An 18,780-nucleotide genomic window follows, 5' to 3' on the forward strand; every position below is an offset into this window, starting at 1 on the left:
CTATGAACTTTGGTACAGATAACCATGGTGCCCAGAGGATGACTTTGCTGATCTCCTGGAACAAGATGTGTGTAATTGTAATAATTATTGTACCAATTAAGTAATACTTATGTCAACAACCTCCCGCTCATACTGGCCATTAAAAGATTGCTACTTAATGTGCTCAGCGTAAGTGAAGGGGGGAATCTACAGCACTCGTTTTGTAAAAAGGATGTTTTCCAAAGATTATTAAAAGCCAATATGAGGCTTTAACGGCAGCATGTTAGCATTTCCATTGCGAGCATGTTAGCATGCTTGCGTTAGCATTTAGCTCAAAGCGCTGCTGTGCCCAAATATAGAATCACAGTGTCCTTTGCAAGGCTGCAGACTCTTTTTAAGATTTTGAAAAGCAAGTTTCAGATCACATCAACTCCCTTCAGCGATTACAGGTGAGTCATATCAAGCAGATCGACTTCAAAACATGGAAATGAGATATAAGTAGCTGATTGGACGGAGTTTTCACTCTGTATTCATTGAATTTGGTGTTTTTTGCAAAAGGTCAGGTGCTCTGCTGAGTTTCGCGGCTTTCTTATTTGCACTAGTTAAATCACAGCTAGTTAAATCTGTATCCTCGCAGGTCACATTATTCCAGTGACAAGGACACACTCAGAGGTCATTAACTGCAGCCCAATGCAGCCATTTTTCTTGGCCAACTATTTCCACTCTGTCTCCGCTCCTCCCATCTCCCACCTCCTACACTTTTTGTGCCCTGCCACCAACTGAGCTGCTAAATCCATCCCTTTTCAGTTAAGTATTGCTGCCTTATGATATGCCAAGCAAGTCTGGATCCCTCTAAATATAAACTCCAACAAAAGTTGAATGAATGCCCACAACCCAGTCAGTTTAACATATGTGGGGGGAAAGCTATGCTTCTGAAGGGGGTGGGTTGAGGATATTGCTTGATGTTTAGTTTGACTGCGCCAGCTCATTTTGTATAGGATGCTCACACTCACAGATGATTTTCCTGGGGATTTGTTGTGCTTTACAAAGGGGGGAGAAAAAAAACAAATTGCACTGCATCATCCGTGAGTTGGGAGTAAAATAAATGTGTTTGGACTGCAGATGGCCCACAAAGGTATGCTGATTTATAGTGTGTTGTGGTGCATTACAGCACAAAGTGATATATCAAATGAGTTCCTTGTTCAGGTAAATTGGTGGTACTCGCACTACGCACAGCAAAGTGAGGCTGGGAATCTTGTTTCTGTTATTTAGCTTCCTTCCCTCTAAATCAAGTTGATAGAAATGGATTTCACAGTGGCTGAGTATGCCTGGACAGATATTATGTACATCGGCAGTAAGATGAATTACCGGACAGAACTGTATTAACTGCTGTTTGTGGCAATCATCCATCCATCCATCCATTAGCTATACCTGCTATTCCTTTGAAGGGAAGCAGGGGCTGGAGCCGATTCCCAGCTGACATTGGGTGAAAGGTGGGGTACATCCTGTCCCGGGTGCCAACAGACAACCACTCAGGCTCACATTTGCACCCATGGGCAATTTAAAGTTGCCTATTAATTTAACCTTCTTGTGACCTAGACTGTGGGAGGAGACCGGAGCAAAACCCACGCAGGTGTGGGGAAGGCAATAGCCAGCAGGTTCGAATCCTGCAATCAATTTAGGTCAATACTTTTCAAAATGACCTTGACGCCATAAACAGCATGCCCACAGAATGAATAGATACAGTGAGCCTGTTGTTTTGATTAAATATGACCAAATATAAGGAAAAACCCTCCTAGAAATGCAGCTGCATGGTAAACATGTTTTCTTCACTGTTACAATTTAACATTGTGGGTATTGCAAGGAATCTGTAACTATTGGCTGAATGTTACACAGGTTTTCTGTGTGAGCGTTGTGTTAAATGTTATATGATGTTTATCGCCCGCTCCAGTCTTCCCCTCCACCCACTGCAACATATTTTATTGAAAATGTTTGACATGAATACATTAGCATACCAAAAATGTTCAGAATTTTTTTTTTTTTTTCTGTCATGAAAATGACTTGAGTTAGATCACATAGAAGAAAATAGCCTGGATGCACTTTTATGCCATTTGTACTGGAACATTGGCTTCAACCCTACATTAATTTGTATTCCTGGGAAAAATGCATTATGTATGGTATTTCAACTTTTCACAAATCCCATGGAAACTCTAAAAGTGCGGGCGATTGCAATCAGAGTCGACAATGAATAGAATTGCTACAAACTCTATTAAGTTTAAGTGCTCTAAAAATATGAACTGTTTCCCACATTTTCTTTGCACCCCTTGTTTCTCACGAAGTGAATCACCTTCCTACACGTGTCAGGTCTAATCTCAGCCTAAATGCAACATTCATGTTGTCAGCGTTCACCGTGGGATTTAACATGCTCAATGCTGTAATATACTATGGCATTTTGGAGGAGCTGTTTTGTTATTCAACTGCATAAGCGCTATTTAAATCCCAATAATTTAACTTCAGGGACACTAATGTTTTTACTTCCAGTGATTACATGGCTGCTGATACAAGCTGTTAAAATGAGAAATCCAGTCTGTAAGTGGGAGACATCCTTGGATAACAAGTTTCACTGGCTGTAATCTCAAATATTTTATATTGTGCATCAGTGTAAAATAAAATGTCCTATTTATGACGAAGTAAAGAGCTATGTAAGGTGACAAATAAACAGAACCAGGCCTTTCAAGGCACCACAATAGGCTTGCAAATTGGTAAAGTTATCAATTACAATAATGATAACAGGTGATATAAAATTATGCTGTCAGAGCTAAAACACACAAGGCTGAATGTAAAAAATCCATTATGTGAATAGCAAGGCCCATTCTATAACATAATGAATGGGGTAATTTAAAAGTAGTGGGTAGTAATTAATTACTTTAAATCTCCACTTTCTACGGTCATTTTCTAATGGCACATGCCAAAAGAAATTAAAGTCAACTTAAATGCAAAGATCTAAGGAATAATTAAATACCAACATGCAACCATATTAAACATTAATGATAAAGATTCCCTATTTACTACAAGATAGATTTAGCATAGTTCTCTCATCTTAAACCTCTTAAATGTACATTGAGGATCAAATTGAACCTATTAGCGCATGTTCCTTATGTCCATATTCCATGTTCCTTTGTACTTTGAGCAATTTTAAGACCAAATAAGCCCCAACTGAATTTAATCAAAACAATACCCACTTAGGGCAATCCAGTCAACCATTCTGTGTGAAAAACCTGCACGCTTAATTAGCTACGAAGAAGCGCAATATTAAGTCCAATTTCAGCCTTTTCATACAAATAGACCGCCTGCAGCCTTTTTTCCTTAATGACAAACCTTAGTAACACTGTCGTGCAAATAAGACTGGAGAGGCACAAAACATGAGTCATTCAACCAGCCAGGATGTGGGTGTTCTCATTATAACGGAGTTATCTTCGCCTCCCAATTGGAGTGAAAGGACTCGATAAGAGAGAGAGAGAAGCTAATGACACAGTGAGGGCGGAATGTCACTCAATGCACATTAAACATTTAGACATCTGTTGAGAGTTATGTCTTGCTATAATGCCCATGTCCTGCTTAAAGCCACTAGCAACCACAAAGTATATAAGGCCAGAGAGTGACAAGCAGACTGATAGAGCAGACAATTAGGGACTCTGTTAAATAGCAATGTCAATTAAAGCTTCTTGGATTCACTTGTCTTTACTTCCATTTCAATCTGTTCCAGTGCAAATTATAATTTCTCTCCACCCACAGAGTGTCACAGAGGGCAAGGCAAAAAAAAAAAAAGGACAAAAAAAAATAAAAAAACTTGTGCTGGCAACTCTAGATGGTTCATTACCTTAACAGTTTTCATATTGGATATACTTGAGCCGTTACAGTTGAAAGTCTACCTTGAACTCCATTCAGTTTTGGAAAGTTTTCTCAGCTTGAAACAGATCAAACATGCACTCTGTGAATTCAAGCCAATTCTACAAACATGGAGGATTTCAAAGCCTTCAGCGGGGCCTTGGTTCCTACCACCGGTTCCATACCTTGTTTGTATTTTAACAGCAGTTCCCAGATACCCCTGCGGGCATAGGGGTCCACTCCTGCTGTGGGTTCATCTAAGATGACGACTTTTGAGCCGCCGACAAATGCAATAGCCACGGACAGCTTCCTCTGCATCCCACCTAGAACACAGAACAATCTCCATCAGATACGGTATCCTAGTAACATACTTTGTCTTGGTCAGGTGTGTTTATGACAAAAAGAAAAGCTAAAAAACTGCAACTGACATGAAATGGATACTCATCTTTGTCCTGCGTATTCTGCTTGTTATCAGTGAAAAATCCTACACAACCATCCGTCAACATTAGGTTTTAGATGTAGAATGGACTCAATATTGAGAACTGTTTATTGAATAAATGTGTCAAGATGTACCTCTCCAGGTTTTTATTGTCTTTTGCATGACGGAGTAAAATGATGGATAGCACAGAGGCAGATACACCTTCCTTGGGTTATTCCAGTCTCCACTCGCATAGCGAGCTCTTCAAAATGCATCCACTGTAGTGCTAATGTAGTGGAAATGTCAGCATAGATCAACCTTGAAAGTCATATTTCAGTGATTTTGCACACAAGCAATCCGTGACTCGGGACAATTTATCTAGGAGGACTTGCTCATGGCCCCCAGACAATGAATTACAACCTGTGACACACACAGGTACAGTGCATGTGTACGTTGAGACAGCTGCATGCACATGCACATTTAACTGGGCAGCTTTACCCTGAATAGAAAGGATAATCTCTCTATATTCCTTCCCAGGGGAAATGAATGCACCGAGCACAGAAAATGATGAACACATCAAAAACGAAATTTACATCTCTGCATAATTTCTATCAAATATCAACTCAAATACACACATCCAAAACATGTCATACATACACACATTCAGACACACCTGACAGGTTCTTAGCAAGATCCTTCCGCTTATGTGGCAAACCGACATCCTTAATCATCTGGTCCATCTCAATTTTCACCTCGTCGCGGCTGCGTCCTTTCAACCTGGCGTAGAAGTAGATATGCTCCTCCACTGTCAGGCTGTAAAAGGTGAAAATAACATCTCAACAGCTATTTGATTGACATGTGAAGCGGCATGAGCGACAAAAGAGGCCATCACCTGCCACTAATTCAGATGCAAGTATTTGAAATATCTAAAATGTCACATTTATGCATTTTGCAAGACGATCTGGCTCCATTCTAAATGCACTTTTGTGATGTGACGTCAAGAAAAGTCCTAAGTTTCATCATAACTGCCTCCAAGGTGGGATCATAATACGTCTAACTCTATGTTTTCATGAATATTTTAACCCGTACTTAGTGTAGATGCTTTGACTGTCTGGGATTAATATTAATGAAAGTAATTTGCAGGTGCTCAGCCATAATTATGATGTAAGGCTTGTGTCGAGATGCAGGCAACCAGTTTGTGGGAGAGAGAAATAGAGGGGACTCTAAAGGTGAAATTAAAAAAACTGAATAATGGTTCGGAATAATGCCATTAATAAGAGAAATTTGGGGAGAAAAAGGGAAAGAGATAATGATGTGTTGATGTGAAACATAAGCCGAGACTGAGCCCTCATTATGCGTATTATCAAATTGCACTATAATGATCTTTTTCTTCCGCATGTCCTTTTTTTTTTTAAATACGCCAGAAGCAAAACATGATTATACTAATAATCAGTGGAGAACAGGGATGGTTTGAAATTCACTCACTCATCGAATAAGACATTGTGCTGCGGGCACATTCCCAAGTACTTTCGGATGCTGTCCATGTCAGTAAGGATGTCATATCCGTTGATGAGAGCTGTTCCCGATGTAGGTGGGAACAGTCCTGTCAGAATTGACCTATAGAGAAAAAAAGAGACATAAACAAGACACAAAAATCCTGATTATAAAGCTACATTTAATGCTCATCAAATAGGAAAAAATGATTTTCACTGAAAAAGAAACTGTGAAAAATGGAACCAGTGTTGTGCTGCTGTGACAGCAGATTTGTAGCAAGGATTATTCATATCATCTCCATCACCTTGTCATTGTCATCTGATTAATTATGTATTAATTAGTTACTAACCTGGGCAAAACATTTCCAAACAACAAACACTTCAAAAACATTTAATAGTGAGTGTTTTGGTGAAAGATAGTGGGACGCTATGTAGGATGTGACAAGATTTCTGCATATTATTATAAAAAAAAATATTATATATAAAAAAAAGCTACAAGATGTTTGCTTGTTTTTCGCGCCTGAACTCGATTGTAACGCTGCATCTCACAGATACTGTGCTGTGGAAATGCATCCACACAGAGCGCCGGTGTGTGACAGAGTCCTTCCTCTGTCCTCTCTGGTATTGTGCTCTGTTATGTTTCGTTACAGTAGCTCAGAGCGGATGTCTTCCCTTCGGCCCTTAGTCTTGCATCACTTGCTCACTCTCTCTCTCACTCATTCTTTCTGGGCCACTGGGTTTCAGTTATTTGCTGTAATTCTAAAGGCCTTCCAACCTTTCCCCCCCCAAAAAAAATGCAAACAGCAATTAGATAAGTTCCGCTATAATAACAACGGCTGACTCGGTGTGATAAATGTCCTCTCAGAAGATGTCACTCTTTCAAAGCAGGGGCCACCGCATTAATGTAGCTCCAGTACAGTCGGCATTGTTGGATTAGTTGCACCCTGTGAAAATACATGATCATTGAGTCAAGCGGCGAAGCATGGGAGAAAAAGATAATGAAACTCACATTGTGGTTGTTTTTCCGGCTCCATTGTGGCCGAGAAAAGATGTGATCTGATTCTCGTAAAAGTCCATACTCAGTCCGTCCACAGCGAGCTTCTTTCCATTCTTGTAGATTTTAACGAGATTGCGGACTGAGACCCCTGCTTTCATGTTGGGTGATGGTTTCTCCAGATAATCTTCAGAAACACAATGCATATATTCATAAACACACACGTTTCTTTTATTTCTTCACATGATTTGGTGTGCATTAGTTTCTTCCTCTTCTCTCAATTTCCATCTTGTTTTCATATTGTCAATCATTTGTAAAGCACTTTGAATTGCATTTGATTTGTTTGAAAGGTGCTTTATAAATAAAACATGATTGTATGATTGACATATAAAAAGAGAAACAAGCTTAACAACAGGTAAAAAGGAAATCTATTAAAGATATAAATGATCAAAATATTTAAAAAAGGTAGCTCTTCTACCAGAAATTCAAGGACTAACAAGATAACAACTAAATTAGTCATATTTATTGATGCTGCAAAAGGTTTTTTTCACATCAGTAACATTTGTACCCACTGGAATATTCTTTTATTATTCTTTTAATTTCTCTCTTCAAAAATACGGATTGGGCCTTTAAAAAGGTAGACAGAAACGCTGCTGAGGACTAAAAGACAAAAATAGCTCACTCCCCTGAATGTTAATTGGAAACAGTTTTTTTTTTTTTTTTAACTCATCTTCGTTCTTCACCTTCACAAAGCGTCAAACTCCATTAGCACCCAAAGTGAAAAATAAGGTGCTAATGTTTGTTTGCGACCCATCCCGATTAACTTCCACTTCTTATTAGGACTATGTTCCCTCTGGTACATGGCTGAGCGGTTGAGAATGTGACACATACATAATATACTCCATAGGTTACACTGCAGTTACTCCAAAGGAGAGAATTGAAAATGATATGGCAATTTACCGTTATGTTCAGTGGAGTTCTCCAGCTCGCCGGGGTCAATGTCAATCGCTGAGGCTGTCCCACACCAGTAGGATCTGGTGAATGGGAAGTACCACGGCTTCGGGATTCCATATTGGCCTGGCATCAAACGTAGAGAACATTACAACAGCTTGGCTTGAGGGAACATGGTACTTCACAGTGTATGTTTCCTCTTGAGAGCCTAGCATAAATCCTATCTTCTTTTAATTGGAGTCAATGAGACAAGCATTAAACCTAGCCTGTTAAGAGGGCTGCATTGGCAATCGAGTTAAGTTGGGCTAGGGGAGAGGATCTCATGCAAGAAGAGTAAAGCAGATAGTGTAAAAATAACACCGTACTAATTAATCTGCTTAAAAAGAAAATACCTGGAAAGACATTCTCAATGTACCAGGTGAGCACCCAGTAAAAGGCAGCATCAAAGAGCATCATGATGATGGACACGATGAAGGTGTAGCAATCTCCCTCTTCTGGGCTCTTGTTGATGTTGTGCCACTGAATACCGATGCCTTGCTCCTCGTACTTGGCAAAGTTCTCACAGCCATAGCCAAAGGCCACACATGACAACAAGCTCTGGGAAGGAAAGGTGTTCAAGGTTAAAACATACATAGTTAAAAGGAGGAGTTTGCTTTCCCGCTTCAGGTTTGACGATAAGATCGACACCACTTTCTTGTCTGTACGATAAGCGTGAGGTGACCGTGGCTAAGTGGAGAGCATGGCCGCCTTTCAATCAGAGGGTCGGCGGTTCGATCCCCTGCTCTACTAGTCTCATGTCCATGTGTCCTTGAGCAAGACACTTAACCCCAAAATTGCTCCCGTAGCTGCGTCTACGGTGTGTAGATAGATACTGAATTGTTTGGATAAAAGTGTGCTAAATAACTGTAATGTGAAGTTGGAGCCAGAGGCTAGTTAGCCCCAGCTAGCTTAACTCAAACTTCCTGGAGTCTCAGCATTCCCGGTAACTGGTCGAGGCCAATAAATGGTTGATCACAAAACACCCTATGTGACAATGAAATACCATTTTTAGACCTCAGTTTTTGTACGGTTTAAACAAAAAAAAGTATAAAGAGTGCTAACTGTTGCCTGCTGTTTCCAGTCTTTATGCAAAGCAAAGCTTTGTAGCTGCTGGCTAGCTACATATTTAATTGACATGAGAATGGTTACCATCTGCTCATCAAATTCTCAGTAGGAAAGAAGATCTGTGTACACCCAAAGTGTCTTTTAAAATCTATGAAATATGGTCTCAGAGAATATTTCATGAAATAATTCAGGTGATGACTTTGTATTACTACCCAAGGTCAGACTCAACTGATCAATAAACTACTGCTGCAGACGGAGCGAGAATATCCACACAGGCTTCAGCTGGTTTAATTGCTGTGTTGCTTTTGTGAAAACCTCTCAAGACTTAATTTCAGACGTGAACAAAGATGGAGACTAAAATGTGTGTGCTGGAAACTAAGATTTGTTGGAGCTTTCATACAGAAGGAAATTGCAAATGATGCTTTGCCCGAGAGACATCATCTACCATGGCCTATCACTCTGCATTGCCATGTTGCCTGCCAGCTGTTTTCTCACGCCTCATTTGCTCACCGCATTTTCACTCCGGTAGAAGTAGCATTTGCTGAAGCTATAGAGACGAACAATCAGGGATGCTGTCTACTCGTCGTTACATTACCAGGCAGAGAATCCGGAAAGCCCTGCAGTGACACCAAACCTCTGGCCAGGCTTCTAACACTGCTTGCAACTTCCTGTGTTGTCCTCCACTGCCCATCTCATGACAAGCAATCAACAGTGAGTCAGTAGATGAGGGGTGACAGCAGGGCTAGTGGGCACCCATCCTTGACCTCAGCATGAACGGCTGACAAAACCACAGGAGCCACTTATTTGGCATTTGAGAAAAGGACTTGAGTTGGGAGGCAGACAAATAAGGCCCCTCTATTGAACACATGTCAACACTGCAAATTCAACCACCATTCAGCTGGCTGCAGACAAAGAGCATTGTTAAGAGGAAGTGTGATCAGCATTCTAGCTCTTTTTAAGAAGTCATTTTCCAGGACATATTTCTTTAAACTGGAGCTCGAATGACGAATAGGATTACAACAAATGTCTGAAAAATCAGTCTGAAGAAGTTTCCTTTAAAAACTGCATTAGTCAGTGGAAATACCAAAATACAAAGTCTGTCTGTTTGAAAAGTGTTTCTCAGAATGAATGAGATATGTAAAAACAAAGAGGAGGCAAGAGCTGCTATAGTCATGCCATTAATCAATTAGTCTACAGATGAAAAATTGGCTTTAGTTTTGATAAGCGTGTAACTGTTTGTCATTTTTCAAGGAGAAATATCCAACATCCCTTTGTTTTAGCTTGTCAAATTTGTGGATGAGAAGCTTGGATATTTCTGTGGCTTTGGCCTGTTGGTCAGACAAATCAAGCTATTTAAAGACATGATCTTGATCTTTTCAGAATTGTACACATGTATTTCACAATTTGATGACATTGTATAGACCAAACAATTCATCAATTAATTAAGAGCATAATCAGCAGGGCATTGTAATAGCTGGTAGGTCAAGGCTGATACCACATAACTAAGTGTTCTAGCTGGGGGCTCTTTGTTGCATGTCATTCCCCGTCTCTCCCCCCTTGTTTCCTGTCTGCCTCTATACTGTCTACTGTTGAATAAATCTACTATACATTTACAGTATACTGTATATTAAAATGTCAGCAGAGTCACATTACTGCAAAAAGAAGGTTTGAACAAAAAAACATATGCTAAGTGAGCTTCCAGATGTTGCAAAAGCATAGATCAATTAATTGATTTCAGCAAAGGAAAACCTGAGAAGTTCTAAATGATTTTTGCAGAAAATTACCATTTTTTCCCAGGATTTCTCCAGGACTGAAAATTAATTGAAAATATTTTGGGATTTCAAAAACATGAAAAGAACTCTGGGCTCTCTCTTGTTTCTACCTCGTTAAAAACTGGAGGTAAAAGAGGGAGAAAATAGTGAAAGTAGAGTCCATAGGTTGTTAGGTTGTTGGGTTGTGACTATGCCCTGTGTTATAGTGGCCCTCTGATAAACTGTGATACTCGCACAGCTGCAATCAAAACCAGTTCACATTAATTCAGGTGATCGTTTGGAATTCTGTTCCGATTAAAGACTTCATTATCAAGGACAATGTGGGAGAGAATTTGTATGCCTTGGTACGATGTAGCTTCATCCGAGTTAGTAGAGAGATAACCTCGGTGCACACACACGCACATCTCACACAGTGTAAGGAAGAGCTGGATAGTGGTTTGGTCAGAGGAACATTGCTCATGCTAATTAGAGGGCTAGAGGGCTATCCATCTAGCTGGAGCAGGGGAGAAAAATCGCAGCGCAGGGGGAAGACCTAGCAATAGCACTTTGTGTCGAGATTAAATAAGGTTTGCAGTGCTTTATATGCAAAATGCCTACCTAACCTGCATGCAGTCCGTTAAAGAAAACGGACTGAAAAAAAGTTTTGTAGAGGAAAAGAATGACACAATGTTAAAAGGACTTACTCAAAGACAAGCAATTTCAGCATGCTATGTTGCCACTGCTGGCTGTAAGAAGCAAGGTCTACAAAGTGTGAGAAAATGAAAGGTGAAAGCAGAAGTGACTGCTGTCAGGTGCCAATGTAAGATATTATTGACAGCCACAATTTCAATTCAATAAATAAGAAATACAAGACTGTTTGCCTTGGCCACCTGCACCTGCTACCGCATTGCTGAAATGGACAAATACGAAAACATGAGCTGATTGTAATTCTGGGGAGATCCACTCGCACGGCAATGAAGATTCAAGATTTTGTGTGTCTTTGTCTGCAGAAAGGACAGCAGGAGGACAAATGATACGGGCAGCGACCATAAAGGTCAGGCAGAAAGGCTACACTGAAAGTTGAGCAATGGTGTACTATTTATCTTTATCTCTTAGAGGATAGGAGAAAATCACCAACTTTCTCACTATGTCCTTCTAGTCTCTTCTTGTATGGAAATGTTTCATGTTTCTGTCTAGTTTTTGACATCGTTCTTCTGTTTCCTGCCAAAATATGTCAGAACAAATGGGAAACAAATGCATAGTGACAGTATGGCTATTTAAAACAATTCCTAAATGCTTTAGTGTTTTAAACTTCATGGGACCTTTAAAGTCATCTTGCACACACACACCTTAAGTCTCATTATCAGGAGAATTGGGCCGGTAGGATAAAGACAAATCTCTCACAGATATTATCGACAGTGGGAGTGAATTCACTTCCTTTTATAACAACCAGCACCAATCAAATCAGTCTTGTGCCTGTTTGGATTTAAAGGTAAAAGATAAGGAATCAATGACTGGGATTGCAAAAAGGATGATTATGATGGTAAAAACACAACCTAAGAATATAACTCAAAAGACAGTCATGTATGATAACAGCTGGGGAAGATATTAAAAACTATGTCAGAGCTAAAGACGGACTTACCACTGCAACCTTGGCCTGAAAACCCATGACGTCCCTCCAGGCGTAGCAAAGGACGTGCGGCAGGTAGAGGACAAAGTAGATGAGGCCACCGCACGCCGCTGCTAAATTGGCCTTAGAGAAGAAGACGCTAATGAAGAAGCACTGAGTGATGGTGGCCAGGCAGAACACCAGCAGGAAGACAAAGATCACCGAGGGGTCACTGTATTGCAGCACTTTGCCATACTGTGTGAGAAGACGAGAGAAAAATGTCAAAAGAACGCTTAAAAGTTTAAGTTGTGGTAGAGGAGGTCGTCTTGCAGGTTATTTATCAAGGAAACAAAGAGATTCAGTAAATGTGATTATTCAAATGAATTTTTACGACAGAGTGGTCAGAGTAAAAGAGGGTTAAAGGTGCTCAATATGGAAATCAGACTGCAGCGTATCTACTGCCTCCACACGGCTCTCAAAATGGAGACAGCTGAGCCGGCGGCTTTGCATTTATGTTCATTCTCTGTTCATGTAGTCATTAATCCACCATTTCTTTACATTGCAAATTGTTGTTTGCTCCTGTATTATTGCTCTGAATCCAGTATATAGAACGCATAACATATCTGGTGTATCAATATTTCTGATTCACCTGAACATTGTTGCAGTTGATATTTTTACATAATCTAATGAACCTGTCACTCTTTTACTCTGCCAGTTTTGAAGGAGGACCCTTCTCTGGTTTTAGTGAGCTACTCGTGCATCCACCCATTCTCCCACATTACACCATAATGCTGATGTCTTCTCCGAGCCCAATTCAAAAAGGCACTTGAACCGTTGGCATAATGGAGCTATTGTAACGGATGCAATTATAATCCTTACAGAGGACACTGTTACATGGAGCTGTATGAATGTTCATTATAAAAACTACATTTGCACATACTAAATGAACTTTCAAAGCACAACTGTGCTAGCTCCAAGTACAATTATCTCATTTTAGCGCTTAGGTTTCTCCTCGGATGAACATCTTCTGTATGTTAAACAAAAGTCTCATCACTCCATTCGACTTGATAGACATAACTCTCCAAAAGAAGTGTTGGGTCCTCCTTGAATCATTGTTAAATCATTTTTTAAATCACCTTCAGTATAAGGGAAAGGAGGACAGCGCTGAAGGCCAGCGGCAGCACACTGGACACTGCCCAGCTCAGCCAATAGATGGCACCTCTGAGGCCCATGATCCTCACGGTCTCCTTAAGCCTCGCCTCTTTCTCTGCGACGATGCCCTTAACGATCATGGCCACCGAGTATATCCAGGCTAAAGTCATGTATAAGGGGAGGGAGCTCGCCAGAAACCGGAAGAACCTGAAGGGTGGAGGAGCCCAGACCAGACAAGACAATGACCCCAATTACATCTGGTATTAACATGTAATCTCTATCTGGACACATTATCTGGACAATGACATCTAATCGCAGAACTTAACATTTCTACCTAAATTAATCAGGATTCCTGTTATTGTGATATTACAGACAGATAACAGTTGCCTGCTGCTAGAGACGGCGCTGATGAAAACGCTGACACTGTACCTAAACAGTGACGCTGTGGGCCATAAACCCCAAAAGAGCTGAAAGACGCGAAAGGGCTTTGTAGAGCTGAGGGGAGGGTGACCGTTCTTTGCCGGTTCATCACTATAAGCATCGCCTTTCACATGCACACAGCCATTTGATCCATTGCCGATTTATATATATATATATATATATATATATATATATATATATATATATATATATATATATATATATATATATATATATATATATTTATATATTTATATATATATGTAATCTGTATATAAATATATATATATATATATATATATAATATATATATATATATATATATATATTTATATATATATATGTAATCTGTATATAAATATATATATATATATGTAAATATATAATATATATTTATATATATATATGTAATCTGTATATATATATATATATATATATATATATACATATATATACATATATTTATATATTGATTACAACTGCTTTAAGAATGTGGCCAAACTGTGCAGGCCGCATCTGCACCTGGCTGAGATCCTATCACACGGCAATCCATAAGCATTCCGATTGCAATGTGCTTCGCATGCATGTACACCTTGATTATTGTGGTTTTTTTTCCTTTCCAGAGGAGATACTCGGATATGGATTTGTTGTTAGTACCTGGCGTATATGGGGATAAGTCTGTCGGCTTCTCATTATGGTGATGATTAAAAAAAGCACTTGCACGTGACAGTACTGTTGAACATTCTCACTGTGTACGTTTAATACAGGTGTGACCCATTGTCAGTGTTGAAGAAGCACCAAGAGAAAGACATAGCAGTTAAAGTCATATCACAATATAAATTCACGAGTACATGTCCAGCTTTAAATTTGTTGCCGCAATGAAAGTATATAAGCATCATCAGAAAAGTGTTCCGGAGGTATCAAAAGTAAAAGTACTCATTATGCAGGCAAAGTGACCCGCTTAATATGTATCTGTATGTAGCATTTTAATGTTGTGGTGGTTTTAATTACCAAAGGTAGTTTACTTTATAACGATGTATCATATTTTAAACCAGTAACAGGTAACTACAGCTGTCAAATAAACGTTGAACTTTTAAACGAGAGGAAATGCAAAGTAGCATAACAGAGAGCAGGTACCTCAAACTCACACTTCGAAGTGTATTGTTCAGCTACTATCCATTTCTGTATCAATATCAATGTATTTTAGTCCTGTGAGCAAAAGTGATTCCAACTGTGAAGATGGTATCTAACCCTGTCATTTGCATTCTTTTCTCACTGTCAGTGTTGTTGTGCACAACACATTAATTGCATTTTAATGATGAGTGCAAACATGACCAAGCATTTAAAAGGTGGCCTCGCATTGTCAACACCAGGACATGCTGTTTGGGTGAGCAAATGTGTATTGATCAACACTGATCGGTGTTAGCTTTCATGAAAGCAACACCTTAATTCAGCTGGTTTGAGACTGGAGCCAGATGTGGAAACGGTGCCAGTACATCAGTCTGGATGCCAAATAATAAATGCATTACCTCCTCTGTAATGGAAGAGAAAACAAGTGTAAAATGACAGAGGACTCAGGTGCAGGTGACAAAACCGGTTGTTGTCAACCCGTATCCAGATACAGCCTTATGATAATTACCATTTGATTTGCTATTATTATTAATGTGCTGGAAATGGCTGTGAAATTATCATTTAGAATGGGCCTGTGATCTGAATACACATCATGTTTGCAGTTCCTCCTCCAAGGCGCTCAACTAACTCAATTTATTGTTATTAATGTTTACAAATTGTTGATAGCTTGGAAACGCATTAGGCTGATGGGAAATTACATTTCACCCAGCTGTTCAAATATCAGTTTTTATTTACCAGCCGCATTTCCCAATTAAACTGCAAAAATTGATTAGGTGGACCTAAAAGAACAATTCTTTTTAATCTCACTAACAACGACTACAAAAGTGGTTGGAAGATGGGCTCTATCTCAGGGAGAGCAATAACAACGCTGCTACATCGTATGTCACATCGGGCCCAAAGGCTCTCCCTTTTGTGATGACTCTGCTTTGTGCATCTTCACTCATCGATCCTTAAGGAGGATCATTCCAACAGATAAGCGAGTCCATTAGATCCCACATAATCATTGATTCAACAGAGCGATCGGTAAATAAACAACTAAAAACGCATACTTCCAGTACGTAGACATTTGCTGAATAGGAAAAAACATACTGCTCATAATTAATGTTGGTCACATTGTTTCTTTCTGGGAATAACATCAACTCCATTTTGCATTGCAAAGCTTTTCCTGTGATAGATGATGTTAGACGCGTATTGTTCTTTCATACTGTTCCAACCTGTGTGCAGTATGCACGAGTTCAAAGGCTGGTGATCGTCCCGATACAATGGATCTAAACACGGTGCTTTGACGAGGACTGGGGTTCAAATTACTTCTGAGGGGATAAATATTCATCTTGTTTGGTCATATTTGTCTCACATTACAGTTCATTTATCTTACTTTTTTTTATACAAATCAGAGCCTTGTGCATTAAAAAATACAAACTCCAGGGCTGCCAAAGGTATTTGTGTCCACACACTTGAGCCCCTTTCTTAACTTGAGGTCTTTGAGGCACCACTATTCCTCCCACTTACGGTTATTACCCTGCAAATTCGATTTGACATATTGTAACATAGTGCACAGCGTCCCAGTTGCCAACGATAATAAATTTCCATTGCAATCATGGAAATATACAGTGCCAACGATCACTACTTAAATTACATAACGGAAGCCTTCCTTATGTAGAATATAAGGCACAGAGGAAGAGGTGATACAATTACAGGAAATAATGGAGCAAATACTGCTGCCGTGATCTTTATTTGATTTAACTGCAGTTTTGGCTGCAAGCTCAATTAATTAGAACAAGGAAGCTGATTTGAAGAATCACGGATAACGATTTGATTTTGTGCTCATTAATTGGTTATGATTAATAACAGCAAAAATACCAAAACATAAAGCATGTCAAACTCTCTGACCTACACGACCTGTGAGAGCGTCACATCGGACGCATTTAGTCGGATATAATTTAAATTTGTATCTGAAATTGCAGCCAAATTGAGGATGCCACAATTTTCACAACACATAAGCAAAGTTTTGAATACAACTTTGTATGAGAAGTAGGTGGCTTTCTTTTTTTTCTTTTTTTTTTTGGGGACAAAATGACTGAAAAAAGCAGTACATGCATGCATTATATTCCTATTGTGTGCTTTGTGTTTTGATACTTTGATCCACTGAGTGACTCTTTTTCTACTGACCTTAACCATGACACTTATGAGCACACAGGGAACTGCGACCAGAACAATGTTCTCTGTGAACCTTGCAGACCACAGGGCACCGTTTTGAATGCCAACAACACGCAGTACTTCCTTGAGCCGGAGTTCCTTCTCCAGCACAAGGCCTTTGATGGTCATGCACACGGTGTACATGAAGGCCAGCACCAGGAACATGGGGAGGATGCCTCCAATACTCTGGATGAAGCTGGTTGTAAAAGAAAGCAATCAAAAAAGGTCAGGACTGCATATTGACAAAAGGAGTACAAGTGGAGTGTATACGGTTGTCTATAATAGGGAGTTAATGAGCGTTAGTGTGCTTTTTTGTTAAGACAGTTTGAAATGAGATGTACGTCATGAAGAGCGATGACAAATCACAACGTTCCACTGCAACAGTGAAACTTTGTGTACAATGTTTTTACCCAGATTTTGCGGTATGTGCGCACTTCTCTTCTTCACATGATTGTATGAAAATACATGACTTACTACACTGATGGTCGGTGATGTCAGGAGCTCTAGTTATGAATCGATTAGTCCATCGACGAAAAATTGAACTGCAACTATTTCGGTAACTGGTTATTAAAGTTCTTTTTCAAGTGACATGCAAAGTGAGGATTTGTTCATTTGCTTATTGTTATGCGATAGTAAATAACAGTTTTTAATAACTGGTATCACTTTTGGCGTCAAGGGGGTGCCATGAGCATTTTTGACTATTTTATGACATTTGAGAGAAAGAAAGATAAGGGCCTAAATGATATCTAACAAATAGTCAGCTTTTTACATGCAAGCTCTATTGTAAAGGTTGCCTTTTGCAATCTTAGCCGGTACTTGCCCCTGTTATAAAAAATAAATTGGAAACTATTTTGTGGATACTAAAAAATGTTATCAGAGGGACAATCAAGACAATCTGAGTTGTATTCATGGACTCAATGCCACCGAGGCGTTTTTATTTTCACGCTGAGCTAACCTTCATAAAGCTGGTGCATCAGCTCAATCAAGCCATTTAGTGCTGCACCTCATGCCAGATATGATGTATGATTTGATGCTGTTACAATACAATAAGGCGATATTAAACTGGCTTCATAATGCCACCAAAATGCCATGTCAATATCATCTCCGCTGCCGATATAACAAAGTGCTTATTTTGCTTTATTAGACACCGAAGGAGGGATATCAAATGGATTTTGACAAAGTATAGATTTCACATATAACTTATGCTTACATTCCATAAATACTGGCGATATAATGCAAGCAAAGCACAGCTCAGCATGGAAGTACGGATGAAGCACAAACTGAATACGCAGTAATTGGCAGAATGATGCTTCTCTTTCAAGTTATTTAAGTTAATGGTGATGCAACATGTTTTCAAGTGCATTCATTTGAACTTTCATTCATGCAAAACATTGTTTCGTACGGAGAGTTTTGTTATAAGAACTTGAATGCGAGAGAGACAGATTTATTTTCGAGGACACTTTCCCCGCCCCTGTTGACTGATCACTCTCAAACAACTCCTTGATGAGCAGCAAGAAAGGATTGGTTGGAGTTCAGACCCAGAGCAACTAAAACCAAAATTCCTTACAAGATTATACGAATAGGTTTGCCTCTTTGAGCTTGAAATCTATACGCCAACAAACAAAGCTAACTCGTACATTAACACCTTTTCTAGGGAGGTAAGCAGTCTCAAGTTGCAAAGGCATCAGGTTGAA

The 18,780-nt window shown here is 39.4% G+C and overlaps 1 protein-coding gene across 1 annotated transcript in view; it reads right to left on the reverse strand.

Annotated features, from left to right (window-relative positions):
* LOC137874604 (phospholipid-transporting ATPase ABCA1-like) overlaps positions 1-18,780 on the reverse strand; it is a 133,540-nt gene that overhangs the window by 77,310 nt on the left and 37,450 nt on the right. Inside the window, exons 15-22 of the mRNA XM_068713375.1 lie at positions 17,060-17,282; positions 12,221-12,442; positions 8,116-8,320; positions 7,733-7,849; positions 6,788-6,959; positions 5,771-5,902; positions 4,959-5,098; positions 4,053-4,190 (exon numbers count right to left, since the gene is read on the reverse strand). Coding sequence (XP_068569476.1) covers positions 4,053-4,190; positions 4,959-5,098; positions 5,771-5,902; positions 6,788-6,959; positions 7,733-7,849; positions 8,116-8,320; positions 12,221-12,442; positions 17,060-17,282 — 1,349 coding nt within the window. The remainder of the gene's footprint in view (positions 1-4,052; positions 4,191-4,958; positions 5,099-5,770; positions 5,903-6,787; positions 6,960-7,732; positions 7,850-8,115; positions 8,321-12,220; positions 12,443-17,059; positions 17,283-18,780) is intronic.

The sequence above is a fragment of the Cebidichthys violaceus genome, unplaced genomic scaffold (genome assembly GCF_023349555.1).
Source record: "Cebidichthys violaceus isolate CVI_PGR_0920_01 unplaced genomic scaffold, fCebVio1.0.p SCAF_19, whole genome shotgun sequence".
NCBI classification, from domain to species: domain Eukaryota; kingdom Metazoa; phylum Chordata; class Actinopteri; order Perciformes; family Stichaeidae; genus Cebidichthys; species Cebidichthys violaceus.